The 23,517-nt window shown below is 41.9% G+C and overlaps 1 protein-coding gene across 14 annotated transcripts in view; it reads right to left on the reverse strand.

Moving 5' to 3' along the window:
* Positions 1-23,517, reverse strand: part of eps15l1a (epidermal growth factor receptor pathway substrate 15-like 1a) — a 390,058-nt gene that overhangs the window by 269,315 nt on the left and 97,226 nt on the right. For all 14 annotated transcript variants that reach the window (XR_006316095.1, XM_043720770.1, XM_043720773.1 and 11 more), the window contains exon 3: positions 8,136-8,225. Coding sequence is in view for 13 of the 14 variants with exons in the window: in XM_043720770.1 (XP_043576705.1) it covers positions 8,136-8,225 (90 nt within the window). In the remaining variant the exon portion in view is untranslated. The remainder of the gene's footprint in view (positions 1-8,135; positions 8,226-23,517) is intronic.

Consider the following 23,517-nt stretch of genomic DNA (forward strand, 5'->3'; position numbering starts at 1 on the left):
GAGATGCGTTGGAGGGCATCTTTGACCACGTGGGAAGGGAAATTGCGGTCTCTAAGGAAGGAGGCCATCTGGTGTGTTCTGTGGTGGAACTGGTCCTCCTGGGAGCAGATACGGTGGAGGCGGAGGAATTGGGAATACGGGATGGCATTTTTGCAAGAGGTAGGGTGGGAAGGGGTGTAATCCAGGTAGCTGTGGGAGTCGGTGGGTTTGTAAAATATGTCAGTGTCAAGTCGGTCGTCATTAATGGAGATGGAGATGGTCCAGGTAAATTTAAGGTCAGGGTGGGATGTGTTGGTGAAGTTGGTGAATTGCTCAACCTCCTCGCGGGAGCACGAGGTGGCGCCAATGCAGTCATCAATGTAGCGGAGGAAGAGGTGGGGAGTGGTGCCGGCGTAATTACGGAAGATCAACTGCTCTACGTAGCCAACAAAGAGACAGGCATAGCTGGGGCCCATAGTGTGCCCATGGCTACCCCTTTGGTCTGGAGGAAGTGGGAGGATTCAAAGGAGAAATTGTTAAGGGTGAGGAACAGAACTGAACCTATCATACAAAGTCACAGGGTAAAAACAATGACTGCAGATGCTGGAAACCAGAGTCTAGATTAGAGTGGTGCTGGAAAAGCACAGCAGGTCAGGCAGCATCCAAGGAGTAGTAAAAAGTCACAGTCCTACAGCACAGAGACAGGCCCTTTGGCCTAAACTGGTCCATGCTTACCAAAACGTCCATCCACATTAACACCGTTCCCCTGCACTTGGCCCATATTCTTCTACACCTTTCCTATCCACGTGTTTATCCAATTGCCTCTTAAATGTTGTTAATGTACTCGCCTCAACCACTTCCACTGGGAGCTCATTCCATATGCATACCACCCTCTGTGTAAAAACATTGCCCCTCAGGTTTCCTTTTATCCTTTCCCCTCTAACCTTAAACTGATGCATAGTTCTCGATTCCCCAACCCTGGGAAAAAGATTGAGTGCATTCACCTTATCCATGCCTCTCATGATCTTATACACTTCTATACGATCCCCTCTCAGTCTCCTACACTTTAAAGAAAAAAGTCCTAGCGTGTCCAATCTCTCCCCATAACTCAGACGATTGAGTCCTGGCAACATCCTTGTAAATTTCTTCTGCATTCTTTCCGGTTTAATAACATCCTTCCTCTAGCAAGGTGACCAAAACAAAATGCAATACTCCAAGTGCGGCCTCACCAGCGTGCTGTACAACTGCAACATAACTTCCCAACTTCTATATTCAATGCCCTGACTGATGTAGGCCAGTGTGCCTAAAGTCACCTTTACTGCCCTGTCTACCTATGACTCCACTTTCAGAGAACTGTGCACCTGACCTCCAAGATCCTTCTGTTCCACTGCATTCCTTAAGGTCCTACAATTCACCATGAAACTCTACCTTTATTTGATTTTCAAAACATCCTTCCTCTAGCAAGACTTAGCTACATTAAGTTCCATTTGCCATTTCTCTGCCCACTTTCCTCATAAAATGGACAAGACACCCACATCCACACTCACATACTTTCGCTCTCACGTGCACACATTCTCTCACACATATTCGCTCACATTCTCTCTTCTCTCACTCTCTCACACACTTCCTCACATTGTTTCACAATCAATCTCTCTCTCTCTCTCTCTCACTCTCTCACACCCTCTTATAGCACAGATAGGGTTAGCATGGCTGGACACTTTGGTCAGCATGGACCAGTTTGGGCCGAACGGCCTATCCCCTTGCTTTATGACTCTATGAAAGGTTGTCAGACTAGTCCTGTGTCCAAGAATAGTAAGAGATGATTAAACATATATAATTCTAAGGGCTACTGTTTAAAATCAAAGAGTTCCCTTTGCAAACAGAGATGAGGCAACTCTTATCTCAGAAGGTCCAGTGTCTTTGGAGCGCTCTTCCTGAAAAGGTGATTGAAGAAGAGTCCTTGAATATTTTTAAGGCACGCGTGGATAGATTCTTATTAATCAAGGAGGTGAAAGGTAGGTGTGAAAATGTACTGAGATTACAATCAGATCAGCTATACTTTTATTGAATGGAAGAGCTGGTTCAAAGGAAGAGCTGAAGTGGCCTACTGCTGCTCCACATTCATATGTAACCATTCAGTTATTGACAGGACCAGCAGACAGACAGCCGTATCAAATAAATTAATGCAGTAGAGCATGAACCTATAATAAACAACAGGCTCTGGGAAGAAAGTCTATTCAGTAAAACTATTTTACAAATTTTATGATGTGGAGGTGTCGGTGTTGGACTGAAGTAGACAAAGTTAAAAATCACACAACACCAGGTTATAGTCTAGAAGGTTTATTTGAAAGGACTAGCTTTCAGAGCTCGTACTTCCAAATAAACCTGCTGGACTACAACCTGGTGTTGCGTGATTTTTAACTTACAAATTTTAGAATACAGGAATAAAACTGTTATAAGTCAATCAAGGGAGAAGTATGAAAATGTGGGGATTGTAATTCACAGAAGCAGGAAGCTAATAGATATACTGCAAAGGTTACTTGCAACCTTAATTAGAATTTAAACATAACCATCATTTAATTCCCCTTACACAAGAGCTGACTGTCCAAATATTATGCAATATTCACTTTACCTCCTGTCAGTTTAGTTTGTTATCTTAATAGCAGCTCACTCAAGAACAGGATAACAAGGACAAAACTGTAGAATTTGTGGAATTTACACTTCGGTCCTCTTTGTCACAAATATTTGTGGCACAGGAATATTGTGTGCCAGATCATTCCAGTCTCTACACGGAAATATCTAACCTATTGTGCAGCTGAATCAAAACAAATAATAAACACAGGTTTTTACTAACAATTGGAAACAAAGCAGTGTTCAAGGTTGAAGACGGTCACACCAGGGACATATTACCACAAATTTCAGTGACCTTCTCCATAACATGTTTCACTGCATAAGTTAATAACAGGTTGTAAATGTTCTGTCAAGTACTGTACTTCCACAGCAACTAAAGGATAGTCCAATAGTTAATCAGCTGTCTGCACAACATGAAGTGTGGTACTGATCAACACAGATGGAAGGTCCCATTTCAATCAGGGAGTTTATAGAGGTCAGGTGAAGCAACAATAATGAGATTAAATTTGTCTTCAAGAAAAGAGATGATTTTTTTCAAACAGCAAATTGTCATAGGCTGGAATGCAATTCCTGAAAGTGATAGCATAACTAATATTAAATTTCAAAAGGGAATTAAATAAATACATGAAATCACTACATTTATTTGGGTTGGGGAAAGAACCGGGACGGGAAAATATCAAATTAGGTAGCACTTTCAATAAGCATGAACATGATGGGCTAAATTATCTCATTCTACCCTGTATCATTCCAGGAAAAGGAGAAGGGAAGAGTTATAGTGAAGAAGAGAAAATGAGTACCTGAAAGGACAGGGCAGCTGCAGAGTTGGAGCCAAGTACACTGTTCTCATGATCCAAGAGTAACAGGATGGAACAATCATTTTGATGGAATTATGAAGCTGCAACAGCCAAACATTAGGAATACTGGTTTGAATTTCATTAATACCTACTCCTTCAGCCAGCAGTCAATAATCCAACATAGGCAACTTCCTGTTAAAGTGCTTGTGTCGTACTCATGGGCACATCGTTCAGGGCTGCCAGGTTGTAGCTTTTGAACAGTGTTTCTATCTCAAACAGTAAGCATTGGTCAGGCCTCAGTGGTAGTCATAAGGCAACTGTATCGAACTGTCTTCAGAACTGATGAAGAATCATACCAGTTAAGTCTATTTCTCTCTCCACAGATGCTGCCACACATATTGAGTTTTACTAGGGTTTGAATTCTTCTTTATATTAGCTGTCAATCTCTTCCCATATTCACAATCTGTCCCTAATTTCCTTTCTTGTTAGCCCTCTGAACATTCACTGGTAAACCTGACACTCACTTGCACTGTCAGCTTGGCACATGTTATTTGCCTCGTCTTTGGCATCATTTTACTCTCTAACTCTTGCATCATCTCGAGGCATCTGGCTTTTGGAAAAGTACCTTAGCAGTATCCTAATCATCTCCTCTGAAGGCGGTCCATTGATCCTTTACAGTTTTGCATGTCAATCTTTCAGTCTAATTTACCTGGGACAGATCTGTCCTGAAACTGGCCATCCTCTAAGCATTAGATTAGATTCCCTACAGTGTGGAAACAGGCCCTTCAGCCCAACCAATCCACACCGACTCTCCGAAGAGTAACCCACCCAGAATCAATACCCATATTTACCCCTGACTAACGCACCTAACTCTATGGTCAATTCAGCATGACCAATTCACCTAGCCTGCACATCTTTGAACTGTGAAAGGAAACTGGAGCACCCAGAGGAAACCCACACAGACAGGGGGCGAATGTGCAAACTCCACACAGACAGTAGCCCGAGGCGGGAATCGAATCTGGGTCCCTGGTGCTGTGAGGCAGCAGTGCTAACCATTGATCCACCATGCCACCCATATTGATAACCTAGTTTTGCCCTCCCCTTTTTTATGGCGGTAAGCCACAGCTCAACCATAAGGTGTGTACCGGGCTGGAGAGACTAAATGGCTACTCCGTTTTCTTTGCACTTAATGGACCCTTTCACTACTACTCATTCCTTTTGAATTCAACCTGAACCTGACAGAAAGGGTGCATTTTGTCTGTATAAACCAAAAATCCTAAGTAGTGAGACCCCAAAATACAAGGATTAGTGTTAGGTTCTTTTTCTGGAGATCATTACAGCCTTGGTGCAACTGCAACATGCCAACTTCTGTGAACAACCAAAATTTTATTAAGCAAGTACAAGCTTTCTGGAGGAACCCTTAACACACCACAGGACTTGCGGAGCGGTGTCAAAGATCTCTCTGAACAAAGGAAACAATTCTTCCCTTATACAGTACAAGAGTTTCACATTACAGTCAGTAATGCCCACAAGACAACCCCCAGCCACTCCCCCACAGTCAAAAGACACAATGCAGTGACCTGTTTCCAGAAACAATGTAATGTAAATCATCCCTTAATAGCCAGATCTGTTGTAAATTCTTTTTTTAACTACAGGATGTAGTCAGAATATAACTGCAATGTTCTTATTGATTTCTGAATAGGGGATGATCGTGTTAATTCTTTTACTTTGAAGAACTAGGAAATGGCCATGCAAATGGCTCTGAATGGCAAGAGATGAGAATGTAAACTCTTTACATTCCATCTGTAAGACAGAGACATACCACCCTACCCCTGGGACATCCAATTTCCTGCAGGTCAGCAAAGCAAATTAACCCTTTAATATCTCACCAGTACCTCAAACATCAAATATATAACTACAACACAAAAATTGGGCAAGGGCTTTTAAACTACCTCTACCTTGGTATCAATCAAACACCAGCTACTACTCGAGCTGCCTATTCTCAGCTATAGTAAGTCACTTATCACAGTAAAGCTCGGAGAAATGTGGATTACATCAATGTCACAAACTGCCAAAGCAGAGTTTTGAAATAGTCTTCAACTAATTTCTCAAAATAATTGCACCAACATCATCACAATTCATATGCAGGGATGACCCCAGATTTGACATGCTTTATTCCCTTTGATGTAACCAGGGTAAACTTGAGTAATGCATTTTGCCTTTCAGCTGTGAAGACTTTCATACAAAGACCATGGATAAGGTTGTTACCATTAATTATCAGGAAATAATCAGCTACAGATTCTGATAAAAACATGTTTTCAGTTTATGTCACAATGCTGCTTGGTCATAGTAGCCTCAGCAACTAATTACTCAATCACAGACTTCACACAATGTACTCAATATTAATTATCGCTTGTATTTATTAGTATAAATACAAGTATATATGCAAGCATTTATTCTTCAAGCCATAAAATAGTGTAAAATATAATACTAATCCAAATAAACACTATGAAGAAAGTAACTTTGCTTTGACAGCTACTGCAGACTGCAAATCTAATCATAGTTGTATCTCAGTAATAATTAAGAATTATGTAACATGCTGCCACCACTAGAGGGTGGATATGATGACCAGAAGTAACGACCACTACATATTTACCAAACAATGATGGAATATTCCAGGATAGTGTCCAAACATCATTTTATCATTTAGTATTCCCAAAGGATGCAACGTTCATATGCTGGTTATGAAGAAAATAATTAAAATTTGTGATCTTTACTACAGTATTGTTTGTTTAAAGTTAACATAAATACAGTTTCAGGTATCCATCTTTTGCCACTATTCTCAATTGATTAAAACTACAAGCTTGTTTATCCATTCATTTTCAGAGTGCTGCAGTCCATTAAATCAATAGTGCTGGACATCATGTTCATACTGTTCACAACAATAAGTGAATTATAATATACATAGTGCTCGACAAGGTCACAGTTCTTTCATGTCTTAAGGGGCTTGACAGGGTAAATACTGAGAGGATGTTTCCCCTCATGAAAGTGCCTAACACCAGACAGCATCATCTTAGAATAAAGGGGCACCAATTTAAGACTGAGATGAGGAGGAATTTCTTCTCTCAGTGGGTTGAGTGTCTTTGAAACTCCTTACCCCAAGACGGTGGAAAGGACGATGGATGAGGACTTGCCATCTGAGGTGGTGGGCTTGGATCGGCGCAACATCGAGGGCCCAAGGGCCTGTACTGCGCTGTATTCTTCTATGTTCTATGTTCTATGTTCTAAGACCTGTGGGAGCAGAGGCATTGTGTGCACCTAAGGCTAAGAAAGATTCTTGATCAGTGGGAAAATTAAGGGTAATGGAGAAAATACAGGAAGGTGGATATGAGGATTGCTGGATCAGCCATGCTCCTACTGAATATTGGAGTATGTTTGAGGGGCAAAACAGTTCCTATTCCTTATGGTCTTAGGTGTATTCCAGCTCTAAATGTTTCAGAACTGAACAGTCAACCATACCTTCCCTTCTCCAAGAATGCTGCCTGACTTCCTAAAAGAAGAGGGAAAAATGACAGCAGGAAATCTCTTTACTAGCAGAAGGATGGCACCACAACACAATATGATCCAATGCGAGTATTACCATCTGTTATCAGGAAACAGTGAGGCCTCATCCCAGCTTGCACTGGAGGAACTCTAGCAATAATCTGGTCTGGATGTGTTCAGTACAGACAGTGGGATCAGAAAGTAACTGCACCCTCAATCTATCACTTTCCTGCCTTTCACACAAGCATTAAACTCAGCCAAAAATAAAATAAGTGCAACAAATATTTTGCAATATTTTACTCTAACATGGACAAATGATGCTACTCCTTAGTGAAGAAGTCACTGTAGAAGCAGATATTTTAAGCATCAAACATCTTAAAATACCACAACTAGCTAAGTCTGACAACCCCAGATAGTTAACAGCTTAAATACTGATCACATGGCCTACAGAGAGTACCCAGGGTCTGGCAGCTCAGTGGATTGTTGCAGTGATGAATTCATGGCCAAATTCTCTCCAGTCTATTCCTAACTTGGGCTCTGTTGAGTTCTCACTGAGAAAATGTCACAGCCAGGTACAGTTTCTCAAAGCAACATTCTGGCGTAAATTCAGTCTTCGTTGACAGAAACAAGATTTATCCAGCAATTTTTACTGGCAGTGATGGCCCTTTCAAGAAAGGATGCATTTAAGTACTTGGTAAACACTTTATGTATTTAAGGATTCAGTTAAACTGGCACTTGAGCAGCTTATTTGTCAGTATAACATAGTTGGCAGGTATCTAATACTTCCACCTTGACAGCACCAGTGTATGAGGCACCACCATTGTCTCAACTGAATCTGCTCCTGTGGACTCTTCAGTTGCCTCAAAATTCCCAGAACTGGGCTCAACTGTCTGTCAGCATTAATTACAAATTCCCTTTTCAACATAACTTTCCAACAAACTGGGCCAGCATTAGGACATCAGAGCTGATAAAGTACAGATATGTGCTCAAGAAGACACATCTGGAGGTAGAGTTCAACACTGTCACCCTCATTGAGTTGAGTGACACCATTTAACACAGAACATACAGAATTTATCTAATTCTGTCAACTATTAAACATTCCTTTCATCGTTTAACATTTTCATCATTTAACATCCTAGATAACAGAAATACTATTGGTTTAGGAGGTTTGCTTTGCAGGATTCTTACCTTTCCTAAGGTAACGTCAGAGAGACCAGACTTCTTCAGGAACAATGCTGCTTCATTTGGCCCAACCTTTCCTGTATGAGCTGGATCCACCTATAAACAGAAACACCTATTCAGCACACATCAGTCACTCCCTGCACAAACACTTGCCTCTCTTGTAACTCTAAAATTTTCTGCACAAATTGCTACCAAATTCAAAACTGAATATAATGTAAAATAATAAATTTAAATTTCACTATTGGCTCATTGATTCATCAGAAGGCTGCGAATTCTAGCCAAATGTCAGAGATTTGAGCACATAATCTGAGCTGGTATTCAGTGTATCACTGAGGAAGTGTTGCAATGTCGGGAGTGCTGTATTTCAAATCAGATGTTAATCCTGAACACCCAGCTGCCTTCCCATAGGAATGTAAAACTTGCCACAGCATTATTTAAAGAGAACTAAGACATTCTTTTGTTGTTGTGAGCTATATTTGCCGTTCAACCAAGACCTAAAACATATGATCATTTACTTCATCCATATTTGCATGTTTTCCACATTATAGCACCAACTACAGCCCAAAGGTAGTTCATTACCTATAAAATGCTTTGGAACATCTCAAGATGATATGGATGCTAGAAAAATTCATGTTGCCTTTTGTTTTCAGTTGCTATTAAAATGTGATTTGAAAAGGAGCTGAAACCTTGTATAATTTTTGTTGAATTAGGTTTACAATTTTGCACTATTTGACACTACTTTGCAGTCACCTTGAATCTAAACACCCAATGCAGCTCCACCCATTTACTGCTTAACATTTGAATGCTACAAATACTCAATTAGAACTTTATGCAAAAAAATGTTCTAAACATCTCACATGAGAATTACCGAAACCTGTCAGACTGGATTGTAATAAGCAAAACTTTCAACTTAACCAATTTCATTCAGGTTTATCTTCCCTGCAAAGTAGAACAGGTAGAAAGTCAACATTCAATTACTCGGTGATGATGGCAGAATTCTGGCGACATAAGCTTCAAATTGCCCTCAAAAAACAGTTGCAATCATATCCTCTCAAATTTGAAACAATTTTTCAAACATCCATAGAACGCAATGTACAAGCCTCTACGGTCAGATCAAAGAGTGCAATGAAGTATTATTGATGTTATTCAGCTATATTTTTCTTGGATATTAATTGCAACAAATGACTGGTGTCACAGGTTCCTATGGAAGAACTAAAACCACAGCCTGTCTCTGGGAAGCTTTCTTTAGCTACAGGAAATGGGCAATTCAGGACAATCTGTGTCAGGAATTCCCCTGCAATAAACAAGATGGAAATATCTTCATAATTTCCACAGCACGATTTATCTCCCTATTTGAAGGCAGTTACAGTTGTCACATTTCTCAAGTTGGAAACTCACATTCCCTAAGTTTGGGGTTGGGGCAGATGCAGGGTGAGCATTTAGAGTTCTTTTTTTTCCCCACATCAATAGGATTAATGCATGATGTCAGTAAAAACTTGCCAGCTGTAAAAAATCTCAGCTGGAAAAGCATCAGTGCTGCAGGCTTTGTAGTTTCTTATCTGTTTGGCTTTTTTTTGTGCGTATTTTCCCTTAATAGCGGATCATCATTGGATTCCACCAGAGTTCTGGGGCGTAGACTGGTGACTATCAGCAGCCACTGTGGATTCATGTTTGAGGAGATTTTTGAAAATGTCCTTTCCACCACTGACAGTTGGTACTGTTAGCTGAAGAGGGGAAACATCACCCTGTGACCAAAGGGATTTGGTCCTCCAAAATCGGTCTGCAGCCAAGCAAGGCTACACGATGGTCTGGTGCTATTTACAATTGACCTGACATTGGTTACTCACTTCCAAAATTATTGGTATTCAAATATTTGTCAACAATAAATGCCACTTGGATAGAAAACCATTCAACCTCATTCATTGCAATGTCAAAACTAAACAGACCACAACAGATATAAAAGACCATAAGACATGGGAGTGGAAGCAAGGCCGTTCAGCCCTCCACAAAGACCCACGCTATGCCAATGACTACATTGCTAATGCACATTCTAAACCAGTTTGTGAAACATTTTCAACCTCTTCAATTCTCCAAAGGAAATCAGTCTATCCTTGTCAAAATAAAACTCAGGTGAACCTAGAAATGGACAGTCGAACATTGCATCTTTCTTAAATATTGAAAAAAAGCTTGAGAATATGATAGATATTTCTATGCCTCAATAGTCAGCAGTAAAAAGGCTACCAATGACGAAGAGATTAAACACCAAACTGGCTGCTCTTAATTAAGCCTTTCATAGACTACAACAGTGAGTGCTTAACAATAAACACCTCCTGAAGTGTTCTACTGCACAGAATAGTTGTCATCACTATGCTCCTGCACAGCACTGAGACCCAGACTATATACCACTGATGCATAAGAGCATTAGAGAAACTCCACCAACATTATCCCCACTCCTCCTCCATTTGAACATGCAACTGTCCTTCTTGAAAAGTTCCACAAGCATTTAAGCATGACTGCTCAGTGGTTAGCACTGCTGCCTCACAGTGCTAGGGACCCGGATTCAATTCCAACGTCAGGCAACTAACTGTCTTTGAGGAGACTGCACATTCTCCTTGTGTCCGCATGCATTTCCTCTGGTTGTTCCGGTTTCCTCCCACAATCCAAAGACTTACAGGGTAGGTGGAATGGCCATATTAAATTGTCCATAGTGCCCAGGGATGTGTTGATTGGATGATTTGTCCATAGAACATGCAGGGTTACAGAGATGGGATGGGTCTGGGGGGATGCTTTTTGGAGGGTTGATGTGGACAGGATGAGCCAAATGGCCTGCTTCCACACTGTACGGAGTCTAAAACATCTCAAAATCAACTTCAATGTACTGTGCCTAAATGGTTTGAAATCATCTCCCCCCAGCAACTTGTTTAATACTCAGGGAATGAGGGCATCACTGGCCAGGCCAGCAATTAGTGGCCATCTCGCTGGAGGATAGTTAAGAGTCAACCACAGATATGGGTCTGGAGTCACATATATGCCAGACCAGGTAAGGATGGCAGTTTCCTTCCCTAAAGGGCATTAATAAACTAGATGAATTTTTCCCAACATTCAACAATGGATTTGTGGTTAATATTAGACACTTAATTCCAGACTTGTTTTATTGAATTCAAATTCCACCAACTACTGTGGTGGGATTCGAACTTATGTCTCCAAACATAGAACAATACAGCACAGTACAGGCCCTTCAGCCTTCGATGTTGTGACGACCTTACATCTTACTCTTAAGATCAAACTAACTTCCATACCCTTCAATGTACTATCTTCCAAGAGTCACTTAAATGTCCCTAATATCTGACTCTACCACCACTGCTGGCAGTGTCTTCCACGCACTCACCACTCTCTGTGTAAAGAACCTACCTCTGACATCTCCCCCCAAACCTTCCACCAATTACCTTAAAATTATGACCCCTCGTGATAGCCAGTTCCACCCTTGGAAAACATTTCTGACTATCCACACTATCTATGCCTCTCATCATCTTGTACACTTCTATCAAGTCACCTTTCATCTTTCTTCGTTCCAATGAGAAAAGCCCCAGCTCCCTCAACCTTCCTTCATAAGACATGCCCTCCAACTAAGCAGCATCCTGGTAAATCTCCTCTGCACCCTCTCTAAAGCTTCCAAACCCTTCCTATAATGAGGCGACCAGAACTGAACACAATATTCCAAGTGTGTTTTAACCAGGGCTCTATACAGCTGTAGAGAGAAAGTGAGGGCTGCAGATGCTGGAGATCAGAGCTGAAAATGTGCTGCTGGAAAAGTGCAGCAGGAGAATAAACTAGATGAATTTTTCCCAACATTCAGGAGAAGGGCTTATGCCCGAAATGTCGATTCTCCTGTTCCTTGGATGCTGCCTGACCTGCTGCGCTTTTCTAGCAACACATTTTCAGCTCTATACAGCTGTAGCATAAACTCGCGGATCTTAAAGTCCATCCACCGGCTAATGAAAGCCAAAACATCATATGCCTTCTTAACAACCCTCTCAACTTGGGTGGCAAGTTTGAGGGATCAATGAACATGGACCCCAAAATCCCTCTGTTCCTCCACACTGCCAACAATCTGGACTTTAACCCTATATTCAACATTCAAATTCGATCTTCCAAATGAATCGCTTCACACTTTTGCAGGTTGAACTCCGTCTGCCATTTCTCAGCACAGTTCTGCAACCTGTCAATGTCCCCTTGCAACCTACAACAGCCCTCCACACTATCCACAAGTCCACCAACCTTCAAATCATCAGTAAACTTACTAACCTACCCTTCCACTTCCTCATCCAAGTCACAAGCAAGTCAAACAATCAGGGTAGGCTGGGACAATGCAGAGAACAAGGTAGGACTGATAAATTAAACTGCATTTATTTCAATGCAAGAGACCTAACAGTGAAGGCAGATGAATTCGGGGCATGGTTAGGAATATGAGACTGGGATATCATAGCAATTACAGCGATGTGGTTCAGGGATGGGCAGGACTGGCGGCTTAATGCTCCAAGATACAAATGCTACAGGAAGGACAAAAAGGGAAGCGGGGGGCGGGGAGGGTCTTTTTGATAAGGGATAGCATTACAGCTGTACTGAGGGAGGATATTCCTGGATATACATCCAGGGAAGTTATTTGGGCTGAACGGAGAAATAAGAAAGGGATGATCACCTTATTGGGATTGTATTATAGACCCTCTAACGGTCAGAAGGAAATTGAGAAACAAATTTGTAAGGAGATAGCAGTTATCTGTAGGACTAATAGGGTGGCTATGGTAGGGTATTTTAACTTTCCAAACATTGACTGGGACTGCCATCGTGTTAAGGGTTTAGATGGAGAGGAATTTGTTCAGTGTGTACAAGAAAATTTTCTGATTCAGTGTGTGGACCTACTCTTGGGAAATAAGGCAGGGCAGGTGACTGAGGTGTCATTGGGGGAGCACTTTGGGGCCAGCGGCCATAATACTATTAGTTTTAAAATAGTGATGGAAAAGGATAGACCAGATATAAAAGTTGAAGTTCTAAATTGGAGAAAGGCCAATTTTGACGGTATTAGACAAGAACTTTCAAAAGCTGATTGAGGGCAGATGTTGACAGGTAAAGGGATGGCTGGAAAATGGGAAGCCTTCAGAAATGAGATAACAAGAGTCCAGAGACAGTATATTGCTGTACGGATGAAAGAAAAGGCTAGTAGGTATAGGGAATGCTGAATGACTAAAGAAATTGAGGGTTTGGTTAAGAAAAAGAAGGAAGGATATTTCAGGTATAGACAGGATAGATCAAGTGATTCCTTAGGAGAAAGTGAGGACTGCAGATGCTGGAGATCAGAGCTGAAAAATGTGTTGCTGGAAAAGCGCAGCAGGTCAGGCAGCATCCAAGGAGAAGGAGAATCGACGTTTCGGGCTGAAGAAGGGCTTATGCCCGAAACGTCGATTCTCCTGCTCCTTGGATGCTGCCTGACCTGCTGCGCTTTTCCAGCAACACATTTTTCAGCAAGTGAATCCTTAGAAGAGCATAAAGACAGCAGGAGTATACTTAAGAGGGAAGTCAGGAGGGCAAAAAGGGGACATGAGATAGCTTTGGCAAATAGAGTAAAAGAGAATTCAAAGGGTTTTTCCTAGGTAACTAGGGAGAGAATAGGACCCCTCAAAGATCAGCAAGGCAGCCTGTGTGTGCAACACCAGTAGTTATGAGGGAGATACTAAACGAGTATTTGGCATCAGTATTTACTGTGGAAAAGGGCATGGAAGATATAAAATGTAGGAAAATAGATGGTGACATCTTGAAAAATGTCCATGTTACAGAGGAGGAAGTGCTGGATGTCTTCAAACGCATAAAGGTGGATAAATCCCCAGGACCTGATCAGGTGTACCCTAGAACCCTGTGGGAAGCTAGGGAAGTGATTGCTGGGCCTCTTGCTGAGATATTTGTATCATTAATAGTCACAGGTGAGGTGCCGGAAGGCTGAAGGTTGGCTAACATGGTGCCACTGTTTAAGAAAGATGGTAAGGACAAGCCAGAGAACTATAGACCAGTGAGCCTGACGTGGGTGGTGGGCAAGTTGCTGGAGGGAATCCTGAGGGACAAGATATACATGTATTTGGAAAGACAAGGACTGAAACTTCAAAGGGTTCAGAAAAGATTTACAAGGATGTTGCCAGGGTTGGAGGATTTGAGCTGTAGGGAGAGGTTGAATAGGCTCAGGCTGTTTTCCTTGGAGCATCAGAGGCTGAGGGGTGATCTTATAGAGGTTTATAAAATCATGAGGGGCATGGTTAGGATAAATAGACAAAGTCTTTTCCCTGGGGTCAGGGAGTCCAGAACTAGAGGGCATAGGTTTAGAGTGAGAGGGGAAAGATATAAAAGAGACCTATGGGGCAACCTTTTCACTCAGAGGATGGTACGTGTATGGAATGAGCTGCCGGAGGAAGTGGTGGAGGCTGGTACAATTGCAACATTTAAAAGGCATCTTGATGGGTATATGACTAGGAAGGGTTTGGAGGGATATGGACTGGGTGCTGGCAAGTGGGACTAGATTGGGTTGGGATATCTGGTCTGCATGGAGAAGTTGGACGGAAGGATCTGTTTCCATGCTGTACATCTCTATGACTCTATTTATAAAAATCATGAAAAGCAGAGGTCCAAGAACTGACCCCTGTGGTACACCACTGGTCACCAAGCTCCAGGCTGAATATTTTCCATCTGCTACTATCCTGTCTTCTATGGGCCAACTAATACTGTATTCAGACAGCCAGATATTCCTTTATCCCACACCTTCTTACTTTCTGAATGAGCATACCGTGGGGAACCTTATAAAACCTCTTGCTAATATCCATTTACACCACATCAACTGCTCTACCTTCAACAATGTGTTTTGTCACATCCTCAAAGAATTCAATAAGGTTTGTGAAGCATGACCTGCCTCTCACAAAGCCATGCTGACTATTTCTAATCAAGCTAGGTTTGTCCAAGTAATCATAAATCCTATCTCGCAAAATCCTCTCCAATGATTTCCCCACCACAGATGAAAGAATGACTGGTCTGCAGTTCCCAGGATTATCCCTATTCACTTTCTTGAACAAGGGAATAACATTTGCTGTTCACCAATGATCTGGCACTACTCCATTGGAGAGTGAGGCCACAAAGATCATCGCTAAGGGTGCAGCAATCTCTTCCCTCAGTTCCTGTAGCAACCTTGGGTATATCCCACCTGGCCGAAGGGAATTTTTCTATCCTTATGTTTTTCAAAATTTTAAGCACATCCTCATTCTTAACATTAACCTGCTGTGGTTCTGTTCGCCGAGCTGGAAGTTTTTTTTTCAGCTCGGCGAACAGAACCACAGCAATGAGCACCCGAGCTACAAATCTTCGCACAAACTTTAACATTAACCTGTTCGAGCACATCAGTCTGTTTCACACTGACCTCAGAAGCGTCAAGGTCCATCTCAGTAGTGAGTACTGAAGCAAATAATTCACCTATCTCCTCCGACTCCAGGCACAAGTTCCCTTCACTATCCCTGATCGGCCCTAGCCTCAATCTGGCCATCCTCTTGTTCCTCTCTGAAGGATAGAAATGCCTTAGAGTTTTCCTTAATAATACACACTAAAGCTTTTTAATGCCCACTTCTAGCCCTAGGTCCATTCTTCAGTTCCTTCCTGGCTACCTTGTAACCCTCTACAGTCCTGTCGGATCCTTGCCTCCTCAACCTTAAGTAAGCTTCCTTCTTCCTCTTGATTAGATGCTCCACAACCCTTGACACCCACGATTCTTTCAACCTACCATCACTATCTTGCCTCAGTGGGACAAATCTGTTCAGTACTATCAGCAAGTGCTCCCTAAACAACCTCCACATTTCTGTCATGCATTTCCTTGAGAACATCTTTTTCCAATTTAGGCACCTCAGTACCTGTCTTAATAATACTGGAATTCCCTCTCCACGAATTAAATACTTTCCCATACAATCTGCTCCTATCCCTCTCCATGTGTATAGTGAATGTCATGGAGTTGAGATCACGATCACCGAAATGCTCTCCCACCGAGAGACCTGACACTTGGCATGGTTTGTTGCCAAGAACTAAATGCAATATGGCCTCCCCTCTAGTCGGCCTATCTAGATATTGAGTCAGGAACCGTTCCTGGACACACCTGACAAAATCTGCTCCATCCAAACTATCTGAACTAAGGAGGCTCTAATTAATATTAGGGAAGTTAAAGTCACCCATGACAACTTCTGCACTTTCCCAAAATCTGCCTCACAATCTGCACCTCCGTGTCTCTGTTGCCTGGGGAGGACTGTAGAAAACTCCCAATAAAGTGATTGCTCCTTTCCTGTTTCTGACTTCCATCCATACTGACTCTGTCGACAAACCCTCCTCGATGACCTTCCTTTCTGCAGTTGTGATACTATCCCTGATTAGCAATACCACACCTCTACCTCTTTTACCTCCCCCCACCTTTCCATCTGAACTCTGGAACATCCAACAACCACCCCTGCCATGTTATATCAAAGTCTCCATAATAGCCACAACATCATAGTTCCAAGTAGTGATCCATCCTTATTCTTGAAACTACTAAAATTCAAAAAGATACACTTCAACCCATCACACTGACTGCACCTTTGCCCTATCAACTGTCTAACCCTTCCCCCAGACTCTCTGCACGCTATATCTGGCTGCTCACTACCTTCTCCATCATCTGCTCCATAGATCCTGTTCCCATCCCGCTGCCAAACCAGTTTAAAACCTCCTGAAGAGCTCTCGCAAACCTCCCACCCTGGATATTGGTGCCCCACCAGTTCAAGTGCAACCCGTCCTCCTTGTATAGGTCCCACCTTACCCAGAAGATATCCCAATGATCTACAGATCTGAAGTCCTCCCTCCCACACCAGCCCTGCAGCCACATATTCATCTGCACTTGCTCTCTGTTCCTCGCCTCACAAGCCTGTGGCACTGGTAGCAATCCTGAGATTACTACTCGACTTGCCCTGCCTTTTACCTTCCAACCTAACTCTTTATATTCTCTTTTTAGGTCCTCATCCCTTTCCCTACCTATTGTCATTGAATGTGCACCATGTGGATGTGTACCACAACTTCTGGCTACTCTCCATCCTCCTTCAAAATTCTGTATACTCGATCCGAGACATCCCTGACCCTGGCACCCGGGAGACAACACACCATCTGAGAGTCTTGCTCGTGACCACAGAATCTCCTGTCTGTTCCTCTCATCATTGAATCTCCTATCACTACTGCTCTCCTTTTCTCCCCCTTCCCTTCTGAGCCACAGTGCCAGAAATCTGGCCACTGTGGCTTTCCCCTGGTAGGTTACCCACAAAACAGTATTTAAAATGGTATACTTATTATTGAAGGAACAACTACAATGGGCCTCCCTGCACTGCCTACCTATTCCCTTTCTTCCCCTGTCAGTCACCCAGCTACCTTTATCCTGTAATTTAAGTGCGACTATCTCCCTATAACTCCACTCTACCATCCCCTCTGCCTCCTGAACGATCTGAAGTTCACCCAGCTCCAGTTCCCAACATGGTCTGAGAGGAGCTGGAATTGGATGCACTTTTCGTAGACAAAGTCACCAGTGGTGACCCTTACCTCCCACACCCTGCAAGAGGAGCATGCGACTGCCCATGCCTCCATCTCCTCCGCCCTAAGTTGCCAAGAGAGATTGAATAAATGTAAAAGAAGCCTTACCTTACCAACCCTCCACACACAGTTTTTTTTGGTTAGAGGACGACAGCAGCTGGGAGACACAACACATGTAGTGTCTTGGGTTTAGCCAGAGCACAAATATATCAGCTCATGAATCGAGCAATCCCTGTTTCTGCCTTCACTCCTATTGAGCCTTCGCTCAGCCTATTTGCGAGGTAAGTCTATAAAAGAGAAATTTACCTTCCCGGCAGCACCCTGGTCCATGCTCTCACTGCTCCTGCTTCTGTAAATAGAAGCCACTGACTTACAAGCTAAGTCTTTAAGCATTACCTGGGTCTCTGGATTAACAATCCAGCGATAATACTAGTAGGCCATTGCCTCCCTGGGCAAGTGCTGTTCTCTCAAGTTTCAAATGGGCAACATTCCAGGTAAGAACAAAGGAAACACTCCAAAGTGACTCTAAAGCTCTGCTTGTAGCACAATGACAGTGAACTTAATGAGCAGAAGGAATTTGTTAGCAATCATTCAAAAATGTGACAACTTTCCCATTAAGCTGCAGCAGGTTTTAAATCACAACACCTTAATAATGGGGCAGAGCAGCAGCTGCAAGGAAAAGAAAAGGAAGCAAGTCCTGAACTCCAGATCCCACTAGCTCATAGGATGCTCCACCCCATGTGCCCAAAGATCTGCAAGTTGAGAATTGGCCTGTTCATTCATACTAAAACCATGACATAAATTCATGACCCTCAGCCTCAAATTGCAGGGCAGCCAACAGCAATGACAGCAGATTCTTTACTGGCAAAGATTTTAGGAAGGACTTGTCTCTGTGGAACATGGCACAACAGTTGGTGACTAAAGTGGTCCATTCTTGATCTGCAGGCTCTGGAACAGCTAGGGCACTGTAGCTGCTTGTTTGGAGGGGCCCTGGTTTTGGGAAACTCTTTTCATTATCTGCATCTTTCTCCTATAGTCTCTGCTTGTTTCAAACTTGCAATTTGCTTTCCTGGTTGTTGTGTGACCGCACAACTTCCTGTTCCTGCACATTCACTTTTCTATAAAGTGTTCCATGGTGTGATTGTGTTATAAGTAGTTTTTACTATTCATAAGTTTAAATCCTACATCACATGATCATCTTTGGTAGAATTTTAATCAACCATGAAATCTTGCATTATCAAAATTTTGCAATTCATAGCTTTAATCAACAGAGTAGCTAACTCTTACTGCTGTTCACCCATCACTTCTTGGGTAAATTGCCTGCAGTCTCCCTGAGCAGCAACAGTATCAAACCCTGTTTTGATGGGGCATTATATAAAAGCAATTAGTGATTATCATTGTTGTAAATACCTGAATAACATTGAAAACTTTACAGATTCTGAGAGAATTTCTATAGAAATTAGTGTAGCTATCTACTTGGTTAAACTTTCAAAGGAGGGAAAAACAAAAAGGTACAAGTAGCAGCAAAAAGCAGAAGGTTTAGAAAGATGTGTGAGGTGTTCAGAAGAACATAATCAACATGTTTAAAGGTGACTTCAAAGACAGGATGGGAAAAGAACAGAACAACAAAGATCAAGGGCAAGAAATTGTGATAGTGACCAGAAAAGGCTGTAAAGTTACATTCTAAGAAAAAGGAATGGAGCGGTTGAGTTTGCAATATGATTCACTAAGAGCCAGGATGATGTCTTTCTCAACTATATGCAATCTGCAAATCCCTCAGTTCTCTTACTATCCAAAACCTTTGGTGATGTTCTTTGCGAAGGTTGGTGGAGACGCAAATAGTGTGGAGGGCTGTTGTAGGTTGCAAGGGGACATTGACAGGATGCAGAACTGGGCTGAGAAGTGGCAGACGGAGTTTAACCTGCAAAAGTGTGAAGTGATTCATCTTGAACGGGTGAAATTGAATGCAGAATACAGGGTTAAAGGCATGATTCTTGGCAGTGTAGAGGAACAGAGGAATATTTGAGTCGTTGTCCATTGATCCCTCAAAGTTGCCACCCAAATTGAGAGGGTTATTAAGAAGGCATATAATGTGTTGGCTTTCATTAGCAGGGGGATGGAGTTTAAGATCCGCAAAGTTACGCTGCAGCTCTATACAGCCCCGATTAAACCACACTTGGAATACTGTGTTCAGTTCTGGTCATCTCATTATCAGAAGGATGTTGAAATTTTAAAAATTAGATTAGATTAGATTAGATTAGATACCCTACAGTGTGGAAACAGGCCCATCGGCCCAAGAAGATTACCAGGTTGCTGCCTGGGCTGGACGGCATGTCTTATCAAGAAAGGTTGAGGGAGTTAGGGGCTTTTTCATTGGAGTGAAGAAGAATGAGAGGTGACTTGATAGAGTTTACAAGATGATGAGAGGCATAGATAGAGTGGATAGCCAAAAACGTTTTCCCAGGGCGGAAATGACCATCACGAGGGGTCATAATTTTAAGGTGATTGGTGGAAGGTATAGGGGAGATGTCAGAGGTAGGTCCTTTACACAGAGAGTGGTGGGTGCATGGAATGCACTGCCAGCAGTGGTGGTAGAGTCAGATACATTAGGGACATTTAAGCGACTCGTATGTAAGTTGGTCAGATCTTAGAGTAGGATAAAGGGTCGGCACAACATTGAGGGCCAAAGGGCCTGTACTATTCTATGTTCTGTGACCTAGGATTGAATATACTCAATTATCCACAGCACTCTGGTAAAAAATTCCAAATATTCAAAGCTATGAATTAAGACACTTCCCATCTCAATCCTGTCACTGATATAGTGTGGAATAAGCTTATTGAAGTATTTTTAAATAGGTTGAAGACTGAAGATGAGTCAGAGGTGGTCAGCCATTTAGAATATTGGTAAATATCAAGACAGAGATCAATGGTCGAGTGGTCAGATAATGAGTGATGAGGTTATCAGGGCAACAGGGAATAGACTGGTTACAGTCGACAAGAAGCTGCAGAATGGAATGTGTTCTTTGCTTCCACTTCTAAGGGTAAGAATAGGAGCAAAGCAACTGTAAGGATAGTCTCAAACCTGTAAGTTCCTTGAATTTTGCAAGGATAAAAAGGCTAGGCAAGGGCAAATTGGAATCATCGGGAAGAAAAATGTCACTATCCAATGATACGCAGAAGATAATCTAGCTATTGACAAAGAAGCAGCTGAATTAGAAATGTCAATCCAGACACGGCATAGCTAATTAAGATGATTTTGCAACAGATCAATTCAAATCTTTGAGGTTCATGAAGGGGACAGCTACATGCAAGGAGTGAATGGCAGATGTGGGATACAAGGAAATACTTAGTGGGACAAGTGTGTGAAATGTCAAACGGCAGGACTGTAATCTTATGGCAAATTAAAGGCTTGAAACAAGGGAACTGCAACATGTGGTGAAGGAATTAGAATTGCTGGGTCATTTTATTTCTAGTAAACAAACCAAGGAAACATGGGCAGAAAGAAAGAAATGCAGAAGTGATCAGGAGCGGCACAGTGGCTTAGTGGGTAGCACTGCTTCCTCACAGCACCAGGGGACGCAGGTTCGATTCCTGTCTTGGTCAGCCATCTGGGTGGAGTTTGCACATTCTCCCAGTGTCTGCGTGGGTTTCCTCTGGTCTCCTCTCACAATCCAAAATTGTGTAGGTCAGGTGAATTGGCCATGCTAATTGCCCATAGTGTTAATCAGGGATAAATATAGGGTAGGGGAATGGGTCTAGAGGGTCGATGTGAACTTGTTGAGCCAAATAGCCTGTTTCCATATTATAGCTGGAAATGTGTTGCTGGAAAAGCGCAGCAGGTCAGGCAGCATCCAGGGAACAGGAGAATCGACGTTTCGGGCATAAGCCCTTCTTCAGGAATTATGCCCGAAACGTCGATTCTCCTGTTCCCTGGATGCTGCCTGACCTGCTGCGCTTTTCCAGCAACACATTTCCAGCTCTGATCTCCAGCATCTGCAGACCTCACTTTCTCCTGTTTCCATATTATAGGGAATCTAATGTAACTTAGTCAATGATCATGAGTAACTCACTACAAAGATTGTTGTTTTGAAAACTCCAACCAAGACAAAGACAAATACAAATATGGGGATAAATAGCACAAATAGCTCTTAGTTCGTATGTGCTTATGTTCAAATGTAATCTATATCATTTCAACCTTTTGAAAAACCTCAAATGATGACTGACATCATCTGCGGGTAAAGATTTAGCAGTAGGTTCTGCAATTCTGCATTTGACATTTTTACTATAATTGCAAACAAACAGATGCCCCCTCATTACTTTAATAAAAGCAGTGCCTCATGAATTGAAACGACTTAACTTTCTTACAAACTAATAAAAAGATCAAAAATAAATCAGCATTTCTGAACACATCATAAAATTCAATTCCAAGAATACAGAATAATGTGAGAAGATAAAACCCAAATTTTATGTTCTTAACCATTGATTTTAAGGTCCTAGAACCAAGAAAACTGATATCAAGGCATTATACCAAGTACTGCCATTGACTTTAGTGATTCACCAATCAATTGCTCCCTCTTTCAAGACAATGCACTAATATCTCAAGGTCACAATCAGAACTTTGAGTGGAGAGGTGACACATGACCGCACCAGTACTTATGACAACAGTAAAGGTAATTTTAATACTGATATTATTTACATGGGCAGTTTGACAAACGTTTTATAAGGAGCTGAGACAACTTTACCTTCATTTAGGGACACAAAATAACTTGTTTAACAATGAGCTGCTCACAGCCAACCTTTATGTTTGTGCAGCTGTATGCCTTATCTGAATATTTGGCACTTCAGTTCCAAAACAACAATTTATCCTCTCAGTCACAAAGAAGCTCAACTTCATTTCGAAAAGTAACTTTTTGTTTTAGGTATTTTTCATTTTTAGAAGGTGCCACTCCAAATGGCTTCTCCTTTATTTCTGGGTCTATTTTTATCCAATAAGACACTTCTTTTTACGTGACTGTAACAAAACAAAGTTAAAAATCAGACAACACCAGGTTATAGTCCAACAGGTTTAATTGGAAGTACACGAGCTTTAGGAGCGACGGTCCTTCATCAGGTGATAGTGGAAGGCTCGATCGTAGCACAGAATTTATAGCAAAAATTTACAGTGTGATGTAACTGAAATTATACATTGAAAAATTGATTGTCTGTTAAGCCTTTCATCTGTTAGAATACAGTGATAGTTTCACTTCTTTCATGCGTAAATCACAAAACCTTTTTTTTAAAGTTAAAAATCACACAACACCAAGTTATAGTCCAACAGGTTTAATTGGACGCTCCGAAAGCTAGTGTGCTTCCAATTAAACCTGTTGGACTATAACCTGGTGTTGTGTGATTTTTAACTTTGTACACCCCAGTCCAACACCGGCAAATCCAAATCATGACTACTATCGACACTTTTTTTTAAAAGTTGCATTCTCAGGTTAGCTGTTAACAATGGTGATAGCTAGACAATATGTTGAAGGTGTTAGCCCCCTGTGTTCTCTGTCTATGACCTGATGCTTAGATTGATTCTAATCTAAAAAGTGAGATAACAGAGTTTTACATAAATTCATGCAGTTTTTGAGCTCAGAGTTCTACATGAATGCATGCAGTTTTTAAGCAACGTACAATGTAACTCTGCAAGTACAAATTCACCCCACAAAATATATGTGTGAATGTGGGTCTTTGTCTGTCTGAGGTGGGAGTTGTGAGTGTGAGTGTGAGTGTGAGT

This window comes from Chiloscyllium plagiosum, chromosome 31, assembly GCF_004010195.1.
Source record: "Chiloscyllium plagiosum isolate BGI_BamShark_2017 chromosome 31, ASM401019v2, whole genome shotgun sequence".
In the NCBI taxonomy this organism is placed as follows: Eukaryota; Metazoa; Chordata; class Chondrichthyes; order Orectolobiformes; family Hemiscylliidae; genus Chiloscyllium; species Chiloscyllium plagiosum.